This window comes from Arvicola amphibius, chromosome 13 (genome assembly GCF_903992535.2).
Source record: "Arvicola amphibius chromosome 13, mArvAmp1.2, whole genome shotgun sequence".
NCBI lineage: Eukaryota > Metazoa > Chordata > Mammalia > Rodentia > Cricetidae > Arvicola > Arvicola amphibius.
In genome coordinates, this window is record NC_052059.1 from 44,262,091 (window position 1) to 44,283,533 (window position 21,443).

General features: G+C 46.7%; 2 protein-coding genes across 4 annotated transcripts in view; both read left to right on the top strand.

Annotated features, from left to right (window-relative positions):
* Piwil2 (piwi like RNA-mediated gene silencing 2) overlaps window positions 1-6,596 on the top strand; it is a 62,674-nt gene extending 56,078 nt beyond the window's left edge. The window contains 3 exon segments of the mRNA XM_038310647.1: window positions 991-1,244; window positions 2,637-2,744; window positions 4,569-6,596. Of these exon segments, the coding sequence (XP_038166575.1) occupies window positions 991-1,244; window positions 2,637-2,744; window positions 4,569-4,725 (519 nt within the window). The 3' untranslated portion in view covers window positions 4,726-6,596.
* Window positions 6,597-11,697: 5,101 nt separating this feature from the next.
* Slc39a14 (solute carrier family 39 member 14) overlaps window positions 11,698-21,443 on the top strand; it is a 44,462-nt gene continuing 34,716 nt past the window's right edge. For 2 of the 3 annotated variants that reach the window (XM_038309827.1, XM_038309826.1), the window contains exon 1: window positions 11,698-11,842. The gene's annotated coding sequence lies outside the window, so the exon portion shown is untranslated. The remainder of the gene's footprint in view (window positions 11,843-21,443) is intronic. The other variant, XM_038309825.1, reaches the window with a different exon arrangement.

Below are 21,443 nucleotides of genomic sequence, written 5' to 3' on the forward strand. Positions count from 1 at the left end.
TGTTGTTGTTGTTTTGTTTTTCAAGACAGGGTTTCCCTACAGTTTCTAGAGCCTGTCCTGGAACTAGCTCTTGTAGACCAGGCTGGCCTCGAACTCAGAGATCCACCTGCCTCTGCCTCCCGAGTGCTGGGATTAAAGGCGTGCGCCACCACCACCTGGCAAGACTTACCTCTTAAGGGACAAGAACCTACATTAAACTGTAGTTAGAACTGAAGTCGAGCAGATCAGTTTCAAGGGGATTTCTAACTTAAAATGGACCTGAATGCACTCTGAAAGCTGATCCCACAGGGCTGCTGCTGTATTGGTTATCAGTAGGTCCAACATTCTGCTGCTCATCGGACATTACTGAAGGACCTGCAACTTGTCAGCAACTTGGGGTGCTACTTACATGTCAAAACCTGAGTGTAGTCATGCGTTAGACCTTCCATAACAATTCCGGGTTCTTTCCAGATAGGTTGTCAGCATTAAATCCAGGTCAGATAAACACTGACTCACCTCTTCTGGCCATTATCTTTGTAAAAAATTTGAGTCCTTGCTTCCTGCTCTTATTACTTCCTTTCCTCCCTCCTTCTCTCCCTCTCTTTTTCTAGAGACAAGATTTCACCCTAGGGTCCAGGTGCCTAGAACTCATGGTGATCCTCCTGTCTCGGCCTTTGACATGCTGCCATTACTGGCATGTGTGACCATGTCAGCCTCCTGCCATTGCCTTTTAACGGTGTCCCCTCTGTTTGAGAGGGCAGGCTGTGAGCACGCGTCTCACAATGGGCGGGTCTTGCTTTCACATTTTCTAGCACCTCAGCTGTATCAAGACTGTTTGCTAGTCTGAGCAAATCTGGAAAATGGTTAGACACTTTGGCATGGTTGGCAGTCATGTGCTTTGGGCTAACTTGCTGCAGGGCTCAGCTGCCAAGTCTCCAGCCTGCACAATGGGTGTGAGCTTTTCACTGTGATCCTTGAGCCAAAAGTCACCTCCTCCAGGTGTCATTTTAGGTGAATCACTGTCTCCCAGAGAAGATCGTGGTGTACCGAGATGGCGTGTCCGATGGGCAGCTGAAGACAGTTGCCAACTACGAGATTCCTCAGCTGCAGAAGTGCTTTGAAGCCTTTGAGAACTACCACCCCAAGATGGTGGTGTTCGTGGTGCAGAAGAAAATCAGCACCAATCTCTACCTCGCCGCCCCCGATCACTTTGTGACGCCCTCCCCTGGGACCGTGGTCGATCATACCATAACCAGCTGTGAGTGGTAAGTAGACAAAATGGGGGTCCTCAATCGAGGAGGAATGAGCTGGAGAAGTTTACCTGCTGCTCGAATATTCCTGGAGAGTCGTGGATTGGAATCCTCACTTTCGAGTGCTGAAGAAAGCAAGCTTTGATTGAGCTCAGTGGTGGAGTGATAATCCTGCGTGCGTGTGGGCTCGTCTCTGTCAACCACAAACACATGCGTACACACACACAGGTACACGTGCACATACACACTCATTTTGTTACTGGGGGTTAAACCTTGTGCCTCATGAATGCTAGACAAGCACTCCATCACAAAGCTGTGTTCATAGCCCTAAAAAATTTTTTTTTCAAGATAGGGTTTCTCTGTGTAATAGCCCTAGCTGTCCTGGAACTTGCTCTATAGACCAGGCTGGCCTGGAACTCACAGAGATCTGCCTGCCTCTGCCTCCTGAGTGCTGGGATTAAAAGTGTGCCTCCACTGCTCAGCAAAATAAATAAGATAAATAAATAAATAAATAAATAAATAAATAAATAAATATTTTGAGACAGGGTTTCTCTGTATTGTCCTAGCTGTCCTGGAACCTGCTCTGCTGAGCTCAAACTCAAAGAGATCCGCTTGTTTTTGCCTCTTGAGTGCTGGGATTAAAGGTATGCGCCACTAGCACCCAGCTAAAAAACTTTTTTTTTTAATAGCAAGGCTTTTACTTCTTAGTAAAAAACTTTTTTTCCTTTCTTCTTTTTGAGATAGGGTTTCATGTAGCCCATACTGCATCCCCCAAATTTTCTATGTAGCCCAGGCTTCTCTCAACAGATGACTGATCCCCTTCTCATCCTCCCCAGGACTGAGATTATATGAGGTTATATCCATGATTCCCTGCCCCCCAGACACACAGACACACACTCCTTTCCCAGGCTAGCCTCAGTTCACTGTAGCCTTAATCCAAGCCTACGTGTTTACCTTTCTAGTTAGCCTCTACCTACAAGATAATACATACTGACCCACCAAACACATGCATTTCACATAGTTAATCCAAGCCCATGACCTCCCACAGGGGCCTTCTCCGTCCTTATACTAACCTCAGGCCTAGTAATATGATTCCATTATAACTCTCTGTAACAATCACATTGTAGATATTTGGTCGTTGCCTAATAGGGCGCCTGGTTGTCCAAGCTCTGCTCGAATAAGGATATGGCTGACTTCCTTCTCATCCTCCAGGTCTGAGATTATATCCATGAACTCCCCACACACAGACACACACACATTTATACAGACACGTGTGCACACACATACACATTGTCCTTTCATGTAATTGACTTTGTCATTTTCCTTCCTGAGTCCTGTATAATAGGGCTACTGTGATCTTCAAAATGCCGTCAGTCATCTCAGAAGTTGGTGCTCTTTCTTTGCTAGGGTGGATTTCTACCTTCTTGCCCATCACGTGCGGCAGGGCTGTGGCATACCTACACACTACATCTGTGTCCTGAACACTGCAAATCTGAGCCCCGATCACATGCAGAGGTGAGCCTGTCAGAAATGTACTTGTTCTCACTGTTTACCCCGACTAACAGCTAAATCATTAGTCACTGTCTCACAAGATAACTTATTCCGTGTGTGTGTGTGTGTGTTTCGTGCAGGCATACATGGGTCTAGAGATTGAGGTCACCATCAAGTGTCTGTTCTCAGCAGCTGTCTACCTTGATTTTTGAGGCAGTATCTCTTTTTAAAAAAAGACTTATTCATTTATTATGTATACAGTATTCTTAGTATTCTGCAATATGCCTGCAGGCCAGAAGAGGGCACCAGACCTCATTGCAGATGGTTGTGAGCCACCATGTGGTTGCTGGAATTGAACTCAGGACCTTTGGAAGAGCAAGCAGCACTCTTAATCACTGAGCCATCCCTCCAGCCCCTTGAGACAGTGTCTTTCACTGGGATCTAGAACTCCAGTTAGACAAGGTCTCTGTCTCCGGTGTTATGATTACAAACACACACCATGTGGTTGCTGAGAGCTGAGTTCTGGTCCTCATAGTTTGTAAGCACTTTACCAACTGAGCCAGCTACCAGTATTTCACCCCTTGACTCTCCCAGATCTTAATAATATTAGTTATCGTTTTGAGGAGTGATTTGTAATCCTGCTTTATATTAAAATCACTTGAAGAGCTTTAAGAAAATGTGGGTGCCTGCAGCCCTTACTCCTTATATGTTATAAGGAGTAACTTTATAACACTTTATGTTATAAAGTGTTGGTATTTACTTAATTTATTTTAGAAAAATGGTCTTCTAAGTTTCCCAGGTTGGTCTCAAACTCTTCAGCCCAAGTTATGCTCCTAACTCAGCCTTCTAAGTAGCAGAGATTACAGGGCACACTACATGCTACTGGCATTTATATTTTAGCAGACTTCTCCAGCTGCATGTAGTAACACAAGCTTATAATTTTGTCACCCAGGGGGCTGAAGCCAGAAAATCACCTAGAATCACCAGCCTGAAGGACATAATTAGTTCCAGGCCAGTCCCAACTACCTAACAAGACCTTGTCTCAAAAAGCTCTCAGGCCAGCTAGGTGGAAAGATAGATAGCCACTGCCCATGACTATGACATACAGCCACGTTTATGATGTACAGACCCAGTAGACTATTACATTTTCTTTTTGCCTTTTTCTATAGGTTTTCCCTTTGTGGTATTTTTCTTCTTTCATTGTATTATATTTTACATGTACAGTGTTTTACCTGCATGCATATATGTATACCGTGTGTGTGCTTGGTGCTTGTGGAGGCCAGAAAAGGGTATGAGATTCTAGAACTGGAGTTATAGATGGTTGTGAGCAGCCACATAGTTGTTGGGAGCCAAACCTGGATCCTCTAGAAGAGCAGCAAGTGCTCTTAACTGCTGAGCTGTTTCTCCAGTCCCTTCTTTTTTTTAATTAAAAAAAAAACCACAAACAAGGAAATACCTAAAATGAGAAGATACCCATCATTTGGCTTAAGTGGAAATGTTAACAGTTCCATATAAAAAATAGTATTTCTCTCTCAGACCTAGTGGCTTACACTAACAATTCCAGCACTTGAGAGGCTGAGGCAAGAAGTTCACTGGCAACTAAAGGACGACCTGGACTAGTGGGGGTCTAAGCCAGCCTAGACGAGATAGTTGAGAGCCTGTACCCCCAAACCAAACCAAATAAACCAATATAAAACCAACAATTCCTGAAAATGGCATTAGGTTTCCCAGAATCTCCCCCAGTTTGTTGGTGGTGTGCTGTGTGTTGTATCCCCTAGAGAGTGAGCCCCTGCCCGCCCCTAGGTGAAGGCAACAGTGTTAAAGAACACATTTTCATCCTAACTTTAGGTTGACTTTCAAACTCTGCCACATGTACTGGAATTGGCCTGGTACTATCCGAGTACCAGCTCCTTGCAAGTACGCCCACAAGCTAGCCTTCCTGTCTGGACAGATTTTACATCATGAACCAGCCATTCAGCTGTGTGAGAACCTGTTCTTCCTCTAAGTGGCAGCATGGACACTAGCTACAAGGAGCAGCTGGACTCCAGCTCAGCTCACTCTCACAGCAGCAACAGAGATGGACGGCAGTGGGGTTTATGTTGGCATTTTCTCTTTCTCCATCCGTGTAGAATTAGATATCTGTTCTTCTTTTAATCCTGATATTACAGTAGAGTATGGTGGTGCATGTCTGTTCTCCCAGTACTTGGTAGACTGAAGCAGAAGGATCGTTAGTTCAAGGCCAACTTGGGCTACATGGTGAGTTCCGGGCTGGCCAAGGTTACAGAGTGGGACCCTGTCTCAAAAATCAAAAATAAACCCTCATCCCCCAAAGCCCACAACAAAACCAAATTCTGATGTCAAGGAAGCAGGTTTCTAAGTCCAGCTGCAGGCTGCCTTGCTGCCTTTGTAAAGCAAAGTGGTGTCAGCAGTACTGCTCCTGTGCGGAGCACGGCATTAGCTTCTAGGACCTGGGGCGTAGGTCAGTGGTAAAGCATGTTCTCAGCATGTAAAATCCAGGTCCAATTCTCAGCAGTCCTCCTACCAAATTAGTAAAGACAGAAAAACTAGCCCCTCAAAGCAGCGTGAGCATCAGTTATACCTGGAGGTCAGACGCCTATAGGGCCATCCTATTTCTGGTGCCAGGAGTGATATGAATGAAGTCATTGTAGACATCTAAATGAGAGCGCTACTTTATTTGGGCAGCTGGGGAGGGCTATAGAAAGCCCTGTGCAGCATAGTCTTTCAGAGAGTGCAGCTGTATGCATGTGTGAAAAACATGTAGTTAATCCAGCATAAGGCACAGTCATGCCTTGAACCCACTTGTCCCAGGGATGTGAGTATGGCTATCCTGACTTCCTGAGAGTCCAGCCAGAGCTGCTCTTCTGGACCTTTCAGCCCCTGACAGATGCATGCGTGCACACACATACACCTTTGCTCTTGTGACTGATCTTCAGTAAATTGAATCAGAATACATGGGAAAGACTCAGCAGAACTAGGAACATTCTAGATGAAGTGGATGTTTTTTTCTGCAAGTGTTTGCAAATGAGATTTTGCAAGGGTCTCTTCTAGCTGTTAACTGATGTTGCTTGGAATTTTTTTCAAAATCCAGGTTCAGGCTTTCCAGAGTTGGCTTGTACAAAAGTCACACTCTCACTTGAGTGAGACAAGAAGGGAGTTGTCCTCAGGCCCATGGGTGTCAGTGTTTTGGGGAAGCATTGTTTTTCTGTGTGGTTTTTTTTCCTTCTGTTTCAGAATCTTCCCATTTCTTCAGGCTTAAGTGGATCATCTTTTTACTGGGTTTTAAAAGCTGATTTTACTTAACCTTTTCAAATTGGTTTGTATCTGTGTTTTGGTGTGATGGATGGGTGATAGGGGACTGGGCAGAAATACTCATTGTAAATGACAGTGTGACCAAGAAGGGCTTCAGCATGGAGCCCTGAAGAAGAAGGTGTGGGCGGCCAGTGTTAGAGTGCTTGCCAAGCTTGTGCCAGCTCCCGGATTTGAAGAGGACACCGAGAAAGCCTTTAGCTCATTGCAGCACCCAGAGACTGGGGGGAGATGAGTGCTGGGGTTCTCAAATGGAGAACCTTGGAGTCTATGACCAAGGCTAGGCTGAGACCTGAAATATAAAAGCCACAGAATTAAACAGAACAGACTGAAAAATGGGTCTTTAACTGAACAAATTCCACTTTTCTGATTTCTTTGGAAGTATTTTGAGTTTGTCCTTAGACGTTGCTGTCCCCAGCATTCCTTTTCTCTTTAGGTAATGTCAGAATGTCTGTACTTTGTACATGTGATGTTCTTGCCTTGTTTTTCAGTTTCAGTGCCAAGCAGTTGAGTCCTGTGGTGTAAAATAAAAACCATCTATGTGTGTAATTGTGTCTGAAAGACTGTGGTTTGTTTATTAAATGGCTATAATGCTTTCCCTTCAGAGAGAGAGAAGCAAAAGTTAGCATTATTCATCTGTTACTCAGCATGTCAGGGGCAGCACCTTTGGTAGCCGGGGGTCCCCCCCCAGCAGCCTGGGGACCAGACAGTAATGCACTGAGGTTTTGTGTATGTGCTTGAACTGTTAGTTTTACCAGGTGCTGTCAGCTCAAGGGGAGCCAGTAAGCTCACTTCCACATGCCTTCTCTACCATTAAAAAGTTTTTAATAAATTACATTTATTTATTATATGTAGGGAGGCAGGGAGAAACGTGTCGCAGTGTGTATAAAATTTTTTTAATTTTTGAAATGGAGGTCTCATTACATTGACCATGCTGGTCTTGAACACTTAAACTTAAGTGGTCCTTCTTCCTTAGCTTCCCAGTGAGCTGGACTACATTTAGGTGTGTGCCACCTAATCTTTTAAAAATAAAGGCCAGAGCAGAAATTAATAGAAGACAAAATAACAGAGAAAAATTAACAAAGCTGTAAGTTGTCTGTTTGAAAAGACTAACAAAGTGGGTAGCCCTTTAGCTAGACTGGTGTAGAATAGAAGGGTCGACCAATGAGATGGCTCAGTATATGGAGGTGTTTGCCGCCAGGCCTGACAGTCCGACTTTGTCCCTGGACTCACATGGTGGGAGGAGAGAACTGGTTTCCTGTAAGATGCATTCTGGCCTCCACACATTTGCTGCAGCGTCTCTCCGTACACTAAATAAATGTAGACTTACATTTAAGGGAGTTAGAGAGACGTCTTGGAGATGAGGAGCACTGGCTGCCTCTGCAGCGGACCTGGCTTGGGTTCCTAGCACCCATATGCACACAACCTTCTGTAACTCCTGCTCCAGGGGATTCAGTACCCTCTTCTGTAGGAACCAGATATGTATGTGGTGCATATATACATACATGCAAGCAAAAATACTCAGACACATGAAATAAATATAGAACAGAGTAAGAAGAATCAAGTTACCAAAAGCAGGGAGAAAAAGGTTATGAAATACTGGTAATATTTGTATTATTAGAATTCCCATTGATAATTACTCTAGAGCCAAGTATTCTCCCAGTTGTCTTTTCATCTGACCGGGTCAGAAGCTCATGTGTGATTCACAGCTGAGGCCACTGGCCATCATCTGAGCTTTGCCTAGCCACATAGGGTATTAACACATGGGCCCTTGGGTTCTTCAGGCTGATTTGGGGGTGAGGGACACCTTCATATTTTCTCTGATCGTTTTAAATTTGTTAAGACCTTCCAGAACAAAGAAAAAAAAAGTCAGAAAAGTCCCCACCCCAAATCCCCTCCCCACCCCAGGAATTGATAACAGTCCGGAGAAAAGCTGTAGACTCTCAGCCAAACCAGCATGGTCTAGAACTGATGGGAAGGATGAAGAGTCTTGGCTGCCCTGATCACCCCCTGCCCATCTTGTCAACACAGTTGACTCACTGGACCGTGGCTTCTGAGTCTTCAGCCCCACCCCTCCACACTGCAGGACGGGCGTCTCATTTCTTAGGTTTCCTGTGCAGGGCTATTCCATCACCTCTCCTATGGAAAATCTGTCTGAATATGTTGACAGGGCCACGACCATGTCAGTTTCTTGTGTTAAGTTCCCTTAAATATTGCCCAACATCTAACTTTGAGGGAGCTGCTGGCCAGAGTAACAAGTATTATAATCTGTTATGTGCAGGCTGCTATATTATGGGGTTTAGGTTCAGATTGAGATCTCTTATAATCGGGCTGGAGAGATGGCTCAGAGATTAAGAGCATTGCCTGCTCTTCCAAAGGTCCCGAGTTCAATTCCCAGCAACCACATGGTGGCTCACAACCATCTGCAATGAGGTCTGGTGCCCCCTTCTGACCTGCAGTCATACACACAGACAGAATATTGTATACATAGTAAATAAATATTTAAAAAAAAATCTCTTATAATCAAGGCAGGTTAAGGTCTAAGGTTAGGGATAGAAATAAATACTTTGGGTCTCAACAAGACACCCCAGAGGTACCTGCTTCCGAACCTAATGGCCAGAGTTCAATTCCCAAGACCCACATGGAGGAAAGAGGAAACCAATAGCATGTAAGTTGTCCTCTGACCTCCACATGTGTCATGATGCCCATGTATGTACAAACTCATACATACACTAAATAGATACATGTAATAAAAAGAGAAAAAGCTTGTATTAGAAGTGAAATGCTTTCAAGGGAAAAACATCCAAGTTCCTTAAATCATATTAATTCTGTAGATTACAAGCCAGTAATGGTCACAAAATCAAATTTAGTGGGTTTGTCACTAGCTGTGAAGTCTGACTACTTTTGCCTCCTGAGTGCTGGGGTTCAAGGCATGGACCATGGTGCCTGGTCCTTTGTTTTATGGTCCTGGACCCAAAGCCTCAAGCATACTAGGCAAGTGTTCTACCAAAAGGCTATACTCTTAGACCCTGTTTTATTAAATTTTTGTTTGGTATATTATTTATACTGGAGTAGTGGCACTATATTATTATTTTTTTCTTTAATATACATATATGAGTGATCTGCCTTCATGCCTAGAAGTGAACCATATGTGTGCATTGCCTGTGGAGACCAGAAGGAGTCAGATCACCAAGTACATTTTTAAAAAAAATACGGGCTTCCAAAAGGTCCGAAAGAATAGATCAAATATACTTCAAAACAATCAAGAAACTTACTAAGAGGAAGGCAAGTGGAAAGGGGATGAGAGGGAAAAGGGTGACCGTACAGTAAGGGAGGTGGGACACTGGCCACACAGGTCCCAGGCTCCAAACTGTCGTGGACAAGGTAGGACCTAGTCTGGCTATGTCATCTAATCAGGATATGCCTCCAGAAGAAATGTGTGTGGGGGCGGAGGCAGAGACTTAGGACCTTTTGATTTTTAGCTATGTTAATGATTAATTGTATTTCTCTGGTGTATGGCTTATCGGCTTGAGATAGCTTATCAACTCCTCCGGTTGCCCCTGTGGACTTTGGCAGTTCTAGAAACAAGTGCCAGTGCCACACAGCTAGGTCCAGAGATGGGGTGTCCGGCATGCCTCTTTCCCGCTAGTACTTTTATTTGCTTATTTGTTTGTTTGGAGACAGGGTCTCTTGTAACCCAGGTTGGCCTCTCACTATGGAGCTGAACTGGCCTTGAACCTTTGATCCTCTTCACAGACCAAGTGCTGGCATTACTTTAAGACTTCACGCTCAGCTTCCCGCTATGGCCTCTGGGCATAGTGTAAGCTTTGACAGTTGCTTAGTGCAAGCTGTAGTAGACACCTCGCCTGGAATCCTGTGGGATGTGTAGTTATGGGCTCCTCCTTCAGAGCTCTGTGTGTTTGAAGTATCTGATCTCTAGGTGGGCTTCTCATTGTTTTTATATACTCCTTCGAGGAAGGGCCTGGTGAGGGACTGGCCTCTCCTGACAGCCTATTGCACTTTGGAGTCCCAAGTGGATGACATAATGTCTGAAAAACACTAAGTTTAACTGAGACAAATACTCAGTGTTATTACAGAGTTGAAGGGGCTCTGGAGGAAATTCTTCAAGAGCTATCATTACCTCCAAGTCACTCAGAGAGTAAATGAGAGGGCTGTCTTAGCTCTCCCCTTTACCCGCTGGATCACGGTAATTACAGAGTGAAGATAACTGAATTTTAGAAAAACAGAGTGAGCAGAAGACTCTGACTAGCCTCTGTAAATCTTTTGTATTTGCTAGGCAAGGCATTGATCAATTTACTGAGAGGGTCTTAGGCAGCTCAGGCATGGCCTCAAACTCATAATAGGACCAAAGGGTGACTTTAAACTTGTGATCCTTCTGTCCCCACTTCTTAAGTGCTGAATTACAAGACCTGGTTTTGCTGTTCTTGAACCCATGACTTCACGCGGGCTTAGGCATGCACTGGACCAACATGTACCCAGTCCCCCTTTTACCTTTTATTTTGAAAAGGGGTCTCATGAAATTGCCCCAGTTGGCTTCGAACTTGAGATCCTCCTGCCTCCAAAGTAGCTGAGATTGTAGATCTGTACCACCAGGACTGGCTCTTACCCTACCCACCCACCCACTTGAGTGCTTTCCTTCCTTTTTCTCTAGCCAGCCCTGAAGAGCAAGTTGCCACTGAACACTGAGTCCTTCCTGTCACCTATTCTAGGAACATTGGGTTCCTTTCCTATTCCTTCCTTCTTGCGGGAACTTTCCCCAGTACTTGAATGCCACTCTCTCCACTGCACAAATCTAGAGATAGTCGCAGGCAGCTGGGCACTTTTCCCTGTGCTAGCACAGAAGCACAGGTACTCACTGGCTCCAATGCCATTTAAAGAACTTCCACTCTCTCTCTAAGCCCCAGGTGACATCTGGTTAAACTATAGAGGAAATAATCCTAACAACGTCCAGCTGAATAGAACAATGAGAGTTTAGTGGGTGGTTTATTTTTCTCAAGAAATTTGCATGTCCAAGATTCGATATCCAACACAATAGGCCCTTCCTACAGCGGAAGAGACTCCCTCCTAAGACATTACTCAAACATAACCCAAGGCCTTACCTGGCTCTTTAGGACTCTGATTACTGCGAGAAAGTGACGCGAAAATCTGAAAAATCTAAAATGTGAATATAATCTTTCATTTGGATTGTGACAAGAGATTTTGGTCGTTTTGGTTGGCTAGGATGTGCAAAGGAAAAACAGTCTACGGATTGGCTCCATCCTGCGTAGAGAACATTCTTAGATTCATCAGCAGTGTTAAAACACATAGACCAACCAAGAGAAGGGCACTCTACTTCAGGGTAGAGGCCAGGCTGTTTCTCACAAAGGGAACAGAAGGACAGATGGAAGATTTCCAGAGAATAGAGGAGCCTGCGGGGCCTCTGTGAGTCAAGGATGGAATTGGAGAGGAAGGGTGGTTGAGGCCGCGAGAGGTAGGATGCGAGTCTGGGATGCACAGCGGTAGAGGACCAGGTTGACCCGGTGACTGGGCGCTGCTCGTTGACCGCCCCACGTGGCAGGCCCGGGGGAGTGGGGCGGGGCAGCAGGCGGGGGCGGGCCCTGCGGTGACGCGCGCGGGGTATATGGTCGGGCATGCGCACGCGGCGGGGGCCGGACGCAGAGAGGGGGCGCGTGGCTGTCGGCGGGGACGCACCCACTCAGTAGCTGTGTCGCCGGCTGCCCCGGGGCCTGGATAGTGAGGCTGCGTGGGCCCGACTGCCGGCTGGAGGACTGCAGGTGAGGACTGAGCGGGTTCACACAGGATGGAAACCCGGGCACCTCCGGGCTGGGGTATACCGGATGGGGGTTGGGGACACAGGCACCCCGAGGACCGGGATCCTTTCGGGAGGCCGCGCACTCACTGAACCCGGTTCTAATGGCACCTGATCGCTGTGCCACAGTGGCGAGAGGAAGGAGGTCACAGCGCTGTCCCTTCGGCTGGAGGGCCTGGGATGTGTGAGCCAGAGAAGGGCGCCGGAGAGGTCGATAGCTGCGCGGAAAGGCTGAGATGGGCTTTCTAGAGCCCGGGGACACAGAGCGCAGAGGAAGCGGAATAGATGGGCAGATCGGATGCTCTGCGGTGGCGGCTGCTCGCGTAGGGCTCTAGTGTCTGGACCTTGCATTCCAGGAACCAGTGTGCTCTCTCCTCCCTTGCCCCCTGCCAGGCTACCCTCCGACTGAAGAGTGATGCCTGATTCTTCTTATTGGGTTGTGCTGGAATGGAGAACCGCAAGGGAGGCACCGCGCTGATTTTCCAGTTTAGGTTGGAGCTGCCCAAATTAGGTGGTGTGGTTACCGGCTGCTCCCTCTTGAAGTTTTAGGGCTATGGTCAATATAGCCGTCCAGATTCAACTTGTGATACTGAGGTGGGGTCAGACCACCTCTGGGTTGTGGTTCAGCTTTAAGAATCTAGATTCCAAACTTATCGGACTCTCCAAAGAGTTATGTGGCCTGTGTGTACAAGATGACTCTATGAGTTTGGTTTGGTGAGGGACAGAGTGCTTTCCTATGGCCTAAATGGAAGGGTGGGCAGGAGCAACTTTGGCAGAACACCTACCTCTTCCTGAAGCAACCTCTGGGTTTGGAGTAGTGGCATTAGCCCTTTTTACCCAGCTAGCCCCCCTGGTCATTAGGATACATTATTACTTGTTGGGGGTGTTGATTTTAGGGGATGGTGGAAACTGGCCCCAGAGTAGCCACCCTGACCTCTGTAAACAGAGCCGCTGTTCTTTACATGGTCTGCAACCTTGGGGGAGGGTTTGGGTTAGTACTGAGGCCAACCTAAATTGTTTTTCCAAAATGGGTACAATTCCGTAACCCTTACCTATTAAAACAAACCTTAAACACTGAGGCATGCTTCCTTGGCCAAGCAGCCAGAGGAACGGCTGGAATCACAAGTAGAATTGAAAGTTCCTTTTCTATTGGTGACTTCACTTGAGCTCTTTGCCAGTGGTGCAGGTCAGGAGATGGAGTATGGGTCCTCTTCATGTGACTTATTGGTGTGGCCAGAGGTACTGAACTGACCCAGGATATGACTCTTTCAGAAGGACCAGGCCAGCACACTTTGCCACTCACTATGTCTGTCTTCTCGTTGTTCACCTGGACAGTGTAGAGGCCCAGATACGGGGATAAAAGAGCCCAGAAATTGGCTAAACCACCAACTACCTTGAGGGGTGAGGCGAGCTATGCAATTGGTCTTTCATTTAGACTAGAAGAAGAGAATTACAGGCTCCCGGGGATCCAGCGTGCTATTGTAAACCAAGAGTTGATGCTACCAAAGACCTAGGTCCCTTGTACAGCGCTTGGTTTGCACCCTTCAGAGGCCCCTGTGATGGGTGCAGGCAGAAGGCCCGCTCTGCCTTTCAGGTGAAGACGGCAGGGAGTGAAGAATTCAGGTGGGGTAGTTTAGAGTAGGCACAGTGGCAGAGCTCTCAGGGCTTTGGAGCTGAGTTCTCTGTCCGCAAGCATCCCAGCACTGTCTCCCTTCAACAGTGGGTCTGTTCTCACTGACTGGTGGAACCCTGTGGTCATGTCTGGAATGTGGCTGACGCCTTGGTAGCTCCACCATTTTGTGGGTTTAGAGTCTCAGCCGCTTAAGTAGGCTAGGTTGTAAGGATGGTGGGAACCCAGACATAAGGTGAATTGTCTCCTCCTTAGCAGGGAAGAAAGTGTCCCTTGTCCTCCTGGGGAGACTGCTTTTCTGTGGCTTGCTGGGAAATAGCTCACAGATCCATTGGGCAATCTTAGGGGAGATGGGTGTTTTTTGCCTTGATTCTATCCCTCATCAGGGTTTAGTAATGGCTAGTCAGGACTCCACCCCAACCTCCCACAGTGCCCCTGTGTGTGTGTGTGTGTGTGTGTGTGTGTGTGTGTGTGTGTGTGTGTGTGTATGTGTGTGTGTGTGGGGGGGATACTTGTCAGTCCCAGGGTGGGTGCTGGTTTCAAAGATTTCCTACCTGCTTCCTCTTCCCTGAACCCCAAGCTAACCCCTAGTGGGGTGGAATGTATTGCATTGCTCTCCCCACCCCAGAATCCCCCAACCCTACCAGTTCTGTTCTCCCTGTACCGTTTAATACCTGAAGAAAGTAACACTCTGTCATTTTGCAGAGCCACAGGCTGGCATGTTATCTGGAGTGACCCAGAGAGGTTAATCAGTGTCCCTGAGTGACATTGCTTGTGAGTGGTAGAGACTTACTGGGGAATACCAAAGAAGTGTTCCTCGCCCTTTAAATATGGTGAATTTCCCAATAGTCTTGCGTTTTCCTTGGAACACTGGGAAAGGGTCAGTTATTGCTCAGTATATTGGATGGACCAAGGGAGGGAGGGGTTTCTGCTTCCATCCTAGTAGTTTGTTTGGGGAAGCAGATTCTGGGCAAAGAGAGGGTCCCAAGAGAGCAGGGAAAGAGGAGAGGGTCATGCTAACACCCCCACCCCCCTAGAGTCCACAGTGGGCCTTCTCTGACCTCCAGGCTGGCGGCTGGCATAATGCCAGAAGATAAGAAGTCCAGAGTCTGCTAACTTAGGACGGTTGCCAGTTGGGCCCCATGCTTGTCCATCACAGGAACTCCAAACCCCAACTGCCATGGAGTCTCCAGAGAGGGCCCTTGGTTGGGCCCAGCCCAGATAGGGAAGCAGAGCCCTCTACTGGGCCTTCCAATTTATACCAGACTAGAGGGCCTGGCAGTAATGTAAGTCACCTTCCAGGGGATTCCCCCCCCCCCACCTAGCTAGCCATGGCAACCAGAGCTCTTGTGTTCCACAAGCTCTCTAACTTTCTGCTGGTACAGGCCCAGGAGAGAGAGCCTAGGGTTTGGTGGGATACAGTGATGCTTCTACGTTTATTATGGTTGACCCCTAGAGATTCTTTCGGGGCGTTCTGTATTATTATAAAAACATCCATTAAAAGTTTTTTGAATTAAGGGGTTAGAATATATACTCAGTATAGATATGCGTGGAATGTATTATTATTATTATTTATTATTATTATTATTATTATTATTATAGGTTTTTGAGACAGGGTTTCTCTGTGTTACAGTCATGGCTGTGCTAGGACTTGCTCTGTAAACCATGTTAGCCTCAAACTCCTAGAGCTCCACCTGCCTCTGCCCCCTGAGCGCTGTGACTAAAGGCCTGTGCCACCACTGCCCAGCTGCTTTTATTATTACTTTATTGTTTCATAAAGAAAATGAGAGAGGGGGAGTGTTGCTCAGTGCTAGAACACTTGCCTACATGTACAAGGTCCTGGGTTTCATCCCTTGATACTGCAAGTGGTTTTTGTTTGTTTGTTTGTTGTTTTGTTTTTAAATCACATGATTTATTTACTCTGTGTGCATATGTATGTCCATGGGCACACGTGCCTCTGCACGAGTAGAGGCCAGAGGGCAGCCCAGGTCAATAAAAAGTTTTAGGAGTTCATTTTCTCCTAAAAGCTTGAAGGTATAACTTTCAAAAAGGGGTGGTGGGGGTGCTATGGGGGGTGATGGTTCAGCAGATAAATGGGCTTGCAGTCAGGCTCAGCATCAGAGTTGAACTCCCAGGACCCACCTGGTGGAAGGAGAGGAACAGCTCTCTAAAGTTGTCCTCTGCCTTGTGATTGCATGTACACAAGTAAATGTAAATATATGTGTGTGTGTGTGTGTGTGTGTGTGTGTGTGTGTGTGTTTTATTTAAAAAACCTGTATATGTTCATACTCACTTAGGTCCACCTTCTCCCACTGTGCTAGGCTAATACTTTGCCCCCGACACCAACATGACCCCTTTGGGTTTAATCCCCTGATTAGACTTGGAAGTTGTATATGAGAATCACACCTACGTGTTGTGGGATATTTGTCCACTGTGTGCCGTGTATTGCTTTGATTGGTGTAATAAAAAGCCGGCTGGTCACTAACTAGGCAGGAGGTGTAGGCTGGATTTCCCGGCAGAGAGAGCGGAAGTAGGAGGTAATTGAGGTGTGAGAGAGGAGGCGCCACCTGTGAACCCTTGTGCTGCTGTGGCAGAACCCATGGCCTTGTGTATGCGCTGCAGCGTTCTGCAAGTGAGTTGCATAGACGGTCCTCTTTGTTTTCTTCGTGAAATAAGTTTCACTAGACTCTATAATCGTGTAGTTCAAAGACCAGAACCATCAAGAGTGAACACATTCATCATCCCGTTCCCCCACCCTGCCTTCTTAAAGTAAATGCTCTTGGCCAGTGTTTCGGACATTGACTGCCACTGTCCTAGCGGCTGTTACTAGCACCTCACCGTTGATTCAGCCCTGTGTGCTTACATTCTCTGTTACAGCCGTGTAGTTCCACGGCAATACTGCTGTCCTCTTCTACATCTGTGTTAACTCCCCGGGTTGTCATCATTTTTCCATTACATACGGGGCTGCAAGGAATACCTTTGCACACAAGTGGCACTTCCTAAGCATGTCAGTATAGAATAAGTTTTGTGAAGTGGATGTCCTACGCGAATGGTTAAATACAGCCTATGCAAAAGGTTAGTAGATATAGCTGTTAACACTCATTTAAAAAGTGACATTTACAAACTGTATTTAGAATCCTATTCCTTTTAGGTAATGCCTAATTTAAATTTGTAATTCTTTATTTTTACTTTTGTAACTGGTGTAGGTTATTCATTTTCATAGTTTAAAAATTTTAATTTTAGCCTGGCAGTAGCGATGCATGTCTTTAATCCCAGCATTTGGGAGACTGAGGCAGGCACATCTCTGTGAGTTCGAGGGCAGCCTGGTCTATAGAGTGAGTTCTGGGGTAGCCAGGACTCCTACACAGAGAAACCCTGTCTCAAGAAAACAAAAGAAAAGAAAAATTAATTTGATGTGTATGAATGGTTTTCCTGCTCGTATGTCTGTGTGCTGCTTTCATGCAGTGTTCACAGAGACCAGAAGAGGGCGCAGGATTTCCCCTGGACCTGGAGTTACACACAACTATGTAATGGGCATTTCCCATTTTATTTATTTTATTTACTTTTTTGGAAATTTTTTTAATTTATGCGTGTGCTTGTGGAGGTGCAGGTGGAGGCCAGAGGAGGTGTTAGATCTCCTGAAGATGGAGTTACAGGTCTTTTCGTTTCCTTCTGAGACAGGGCCTCATACGTGGAACTCCTACGTAGTCCAGCTGGTCTTGAATTTACAGTGATCCTTCCGAATGCTGGGAATACAGGTGAGCCACCATACCCAGCTGTTATTTTAAACTTTTGCTAGTGACTTTAGATGTACTAAAGAGTTGTAGGACTAGATTTCCTTTCCCGGGGCTTCATTTACCAAGAACAGGAAATCAAATATTGACACAGCATTTATAGACCGTAAGCCTTTTTAATATGTCACGGTGCCTACACTACTATCTCTTTTCTGTGGTCAGAGTCTGATGTGCCGCCCACACCACACTGAGTTGGTATTTCTCCGTAGTGTCCTCTCCAGTCTCTGACATAGGTTCCCTGATCTTTCCTAGACTGTACTGAATGCTGATGTTGCTGTTTAGAGGTTCATAATGAGCATTCAGTGCGTATGCGTGTGTTGCTACAGTGTGTCAGGGGACAGGGATGTCAGGGGACAACTTTAGGGTTGTTCTTTCCACCTGTGCAGGCAAGCTCTGTTTTGTTTTGTTTTGTTTCTGCCCATGTTGCATACTCCAGGCTAGCTGTCCTGCAAGCTTCTGGGTGGTCCCCCAGCTCTCTCTCCCATTTTACCGCAGGAGTGCTAGGATTACAGATGTGTGCCCTCACACACTCACCGCGGTATTGGGGGATTTTTTTTTTATGGGGGTTTTGGACTTGAACTCCAGATATGAGGCTTGCAGGCTAATGTTCTTACTTGAGTGATCTTGTTTTGCCCTCCAGTGAGTTATCATGACTCGGTCCGAGGATAGGGACCATAATGTGCCTAGGTTCTCCTTTACCTCCTAGGGAGGACAGAGGAGAGGTGGCATGGAGCCAGGGAAAGACCTTCTGCTCTGTGGGCATCCCAGGCTGAGGCCCAGGACCCGTGCTGCTACCACGCCCACACAGAATCCTTGCTGCTGAGCCCAGACAGGGTTAAATTGGTGGGTGCTACAGCTCATCTAGTAAAGTTTCTGCCTTCCCCCGTCACTACAGGCAATGCTCGGAGACTGTCCAATCCTGTACTGTTTCTTCCGGTACTGTCACCCTCTGGTTGTAGCATCCAGCTGTGGATCTTGTCTGTGGTCACTGTGTTCGCCTCTCTCCCGCTGCATTTCTCAGTTGAGATTCTGCTGAAAGGAGGAACTGACCCTCCTCTTGGGTTAGCTTGTCTTCTATGGTCAGGATCTCCTGGTCTTTATTTATGACTCACCCTTTCCGTTCCCTCCTGCCTTTTGTGGTATTGTCAACTTAACCCAGGCCTCATCTGTGCGAGGCCAGTGCTCTGCCAGGAGCCCTGTCTATCCCTGCCCCCGCTGTGGCCATCTTAAGAGCTTCCTTGTTATCTTGTCACCTTTTGTGCCCCTTTCTCCCCCTCCCCCAGAAATTTTTTAATGTCACAGAATAATCCTCATTTATCTTATCATTTCCCTCTTCAACCCTAGAATCAACCGCTTCTCCAGAGAAGTAGAGAGATTAAAATGTCTATTTCTTAGAAGTGCCGTTAGTCACTACTGGGTTATCTTTGTTTCTGGGCCCTTTTAGCAGACAAAGATGGGAAATGTATAATGATACTGAGCTATCCTCTGTGTGTGTTGTATGATTTATAAAATCTTTTTTTTAATTTTTATTTATTTATTTTGGTTTTTCAAGATAGCGTTTCTCTGTGTAGCTTTGGTGCCTGTCCTGGAACTAGCTCTTGTAGACCAGGCTGGCCTCTGCCTCCAAGTGCTGGGATTCAAGGTGTGAACCACCACCACCACCACCACCACCACCACCGGGCTGATTTAGAAAATCTTGAGCAGGGCCTCCTATGGCCAAGGCTGCCATTAACTTGCTCTGTATTTGAGGATGACCTTGAACTTCTGATCCTGCTGGGAATACAGGCAGTTGGTTTACTCAGGCCTGGGCTTTAACCCAAGGCTCCATTTGTGCTGCATGAACTACTTCCCAGCTCCTCTGTATTTTCAACCACATCTGTTCTGACCCCTTTTATTTCAGCCTAGCGCCATAAATTCTCTTTAGTTTTGAAGTCTTTCCCCTGTTGTTTGTAACTTTCTTCTTCAACAGTGCAAAGCTCTCCACCCTTGTCAGACTGGTGGGTCGTAGGTTATCAGCTGATTGTGCTCCTGTTCCCCTGACACTGACCTAAGCACATCCTTCTGTGCAGACTGCGCATTTGACTGCTTTGACTTTTCTGATGATAGAATCCAGAGGTAGAAGTCAGTGTCGCTGGCTAACACGGACATGCCTACCTACAGTGGCATCAGGATAGAGTGAATGCCGCTGACATCCTCCCTTCTGGCTGCCCGCCTCTGCCCTCACACCTCTGCACTCCTCTTCCTGCCACCTCCTTCCCTGTCTCCCTTCCTCCATCCCTTCCTTCCTTCCTTCCTGCCTGCCTGCCTGCCTGCCTGCCTTCCTTCCTTCCTTCCTTCTTTCCTTCCTTCCTTCCTTCCTTCCTTCCTTCCTTCCTTCCTTCCTTCTTTCCTTCCTTCCTGCCTTCCTTCCTTCCTTCCTTCCTTCCTTCCTTCCTTCCTTCCTTCCTTCCTTCCTTCCTTCCTTCCTTCCTTCCTTCTTGCCTGCCTGCCTGCCTGCCTGCCTTCCTTCCTTCCTTCCTTCCTTCCTTCCTTCCTTCCTTCCTTCCTTCCTTCCTTCCTTCCTTCCTTCCTTCCTTCCTTCCTAAGCTCAAGGACCATTTTATTAGGGCTTGAGAGAAAACCGGACAGTTGAGCTACAGAACTTTTACTTGCTGGATGAAAGGGGATGAAGAAGAGGAAGAAGCTCATGTCTTTGGCCATTTCAGCTATGGAGATTTACAAACAGCTGTAGAAAAACTTTCTGGAGGATCTTCCTAAAAAACAGCCTGACTTTTTAGGCCAAGTTTGCCTAGGTTTTGGCTGGTATCCAAAGAAGAGCTAGAAAATAGAAAAGGAACACACACACACACACACACACACACTTTTGAGTTAGAACTCATAAAAGTGGACAGGCTTAGGCGTAAAGATAGTAAGCAACTGCCACATGTATCTTTAATTTTTTTTTTACATTGATTGACTGTGTGTGCTTAGGCACACACCTGTACAGAGAGAGGTCAAAGAACAACTGGCTAGAACCGGTTCTCGCCTTCCCTTCCGGGTTCTGAAGTTGGAACTCAGGTCATCAGGCTTGGAGCCAACGCTCTTACCTGCTACACCATCTCCCCAGTCCCCATCTGTCTTTTGAGATGGGGGTCTCTGTTTAACCCAGGCTGGTCTCAGGCCCAGAGATCTTACTGCCTCAGTGTCCCCAGTGCTGGGTTTGTAGGCGTGTGACACTTGTCTGGCTTTGCGTCTGTCCTTGCTAACATCATAGCTTCAGAATTTATCTCACAGAACACACTGTTAAAAGGGCGGAATGGCCACTTGGGTGAGAGAATAACATGAGCATAACAGTCATAGTCAGGTCCCCCACCCCTCTGCTCTAGTGGTCCTGTGCTTAACATTGGTGGTAGTATGGGCTAATGGAAGTTCCAGAATAGGGAGGGGCTCAGAGACCTGCTGCAGCTTGGGTCTGCCATCATAACTCTAGGATATGGAAGTGTGTAGTATTGTCTATGAAAACAGGCAAGCATGTTAGTACCATACAGATTGGTCTTAAAACAGCCCCTGTTTTGTGCTTACCCATCTCTGTTGGCCAGTCTAGGCAACTGATCAACTGGCTTCTTTGCTGAAGATCCTACAGAGCTAAAATTGAGGAGCCAACCATAGTTCTATTCCAGAAGACTGGCTTCCAAGGTTGGGAAGAAGTCAGCCCCTTATAGATGTAGGATGGGTTCTCCTCATGGCTGCTGGCCAGAGATCACTTTCAGTTCCTAGATCCACCCCACCCCCCATTTTCTTGCTTTTGTTTTGAGACAGGTTCTCAGGTATCATAGGCTGGCCTCGAACCTTGAATTTCTTATTCTCCTGCTTCCACCCCTGTTTTGGGGATTGAAGCCACAGTTTTGTTTATCTTAAGCAAACACTCTACCGATGGAGCTATATGCCCAGCTCTTTCTCTTCCTTTTTACTTTTGGGGCAGGGTTTCCTGTAGCCCAGACTGTCCTCGAACTCACTATGTGGCTGAGGATAACTTTGAACTCCCAATTCTCCTAACTCCACTCCCCACACGCTGGCGAGTACATCCACCACCTTGCTTCCTAGGTGTCAGCCACCAGCTGCAGCCTCCCTCTCTCCAGGAGGTACAAAGGAGTGCCCTGTCA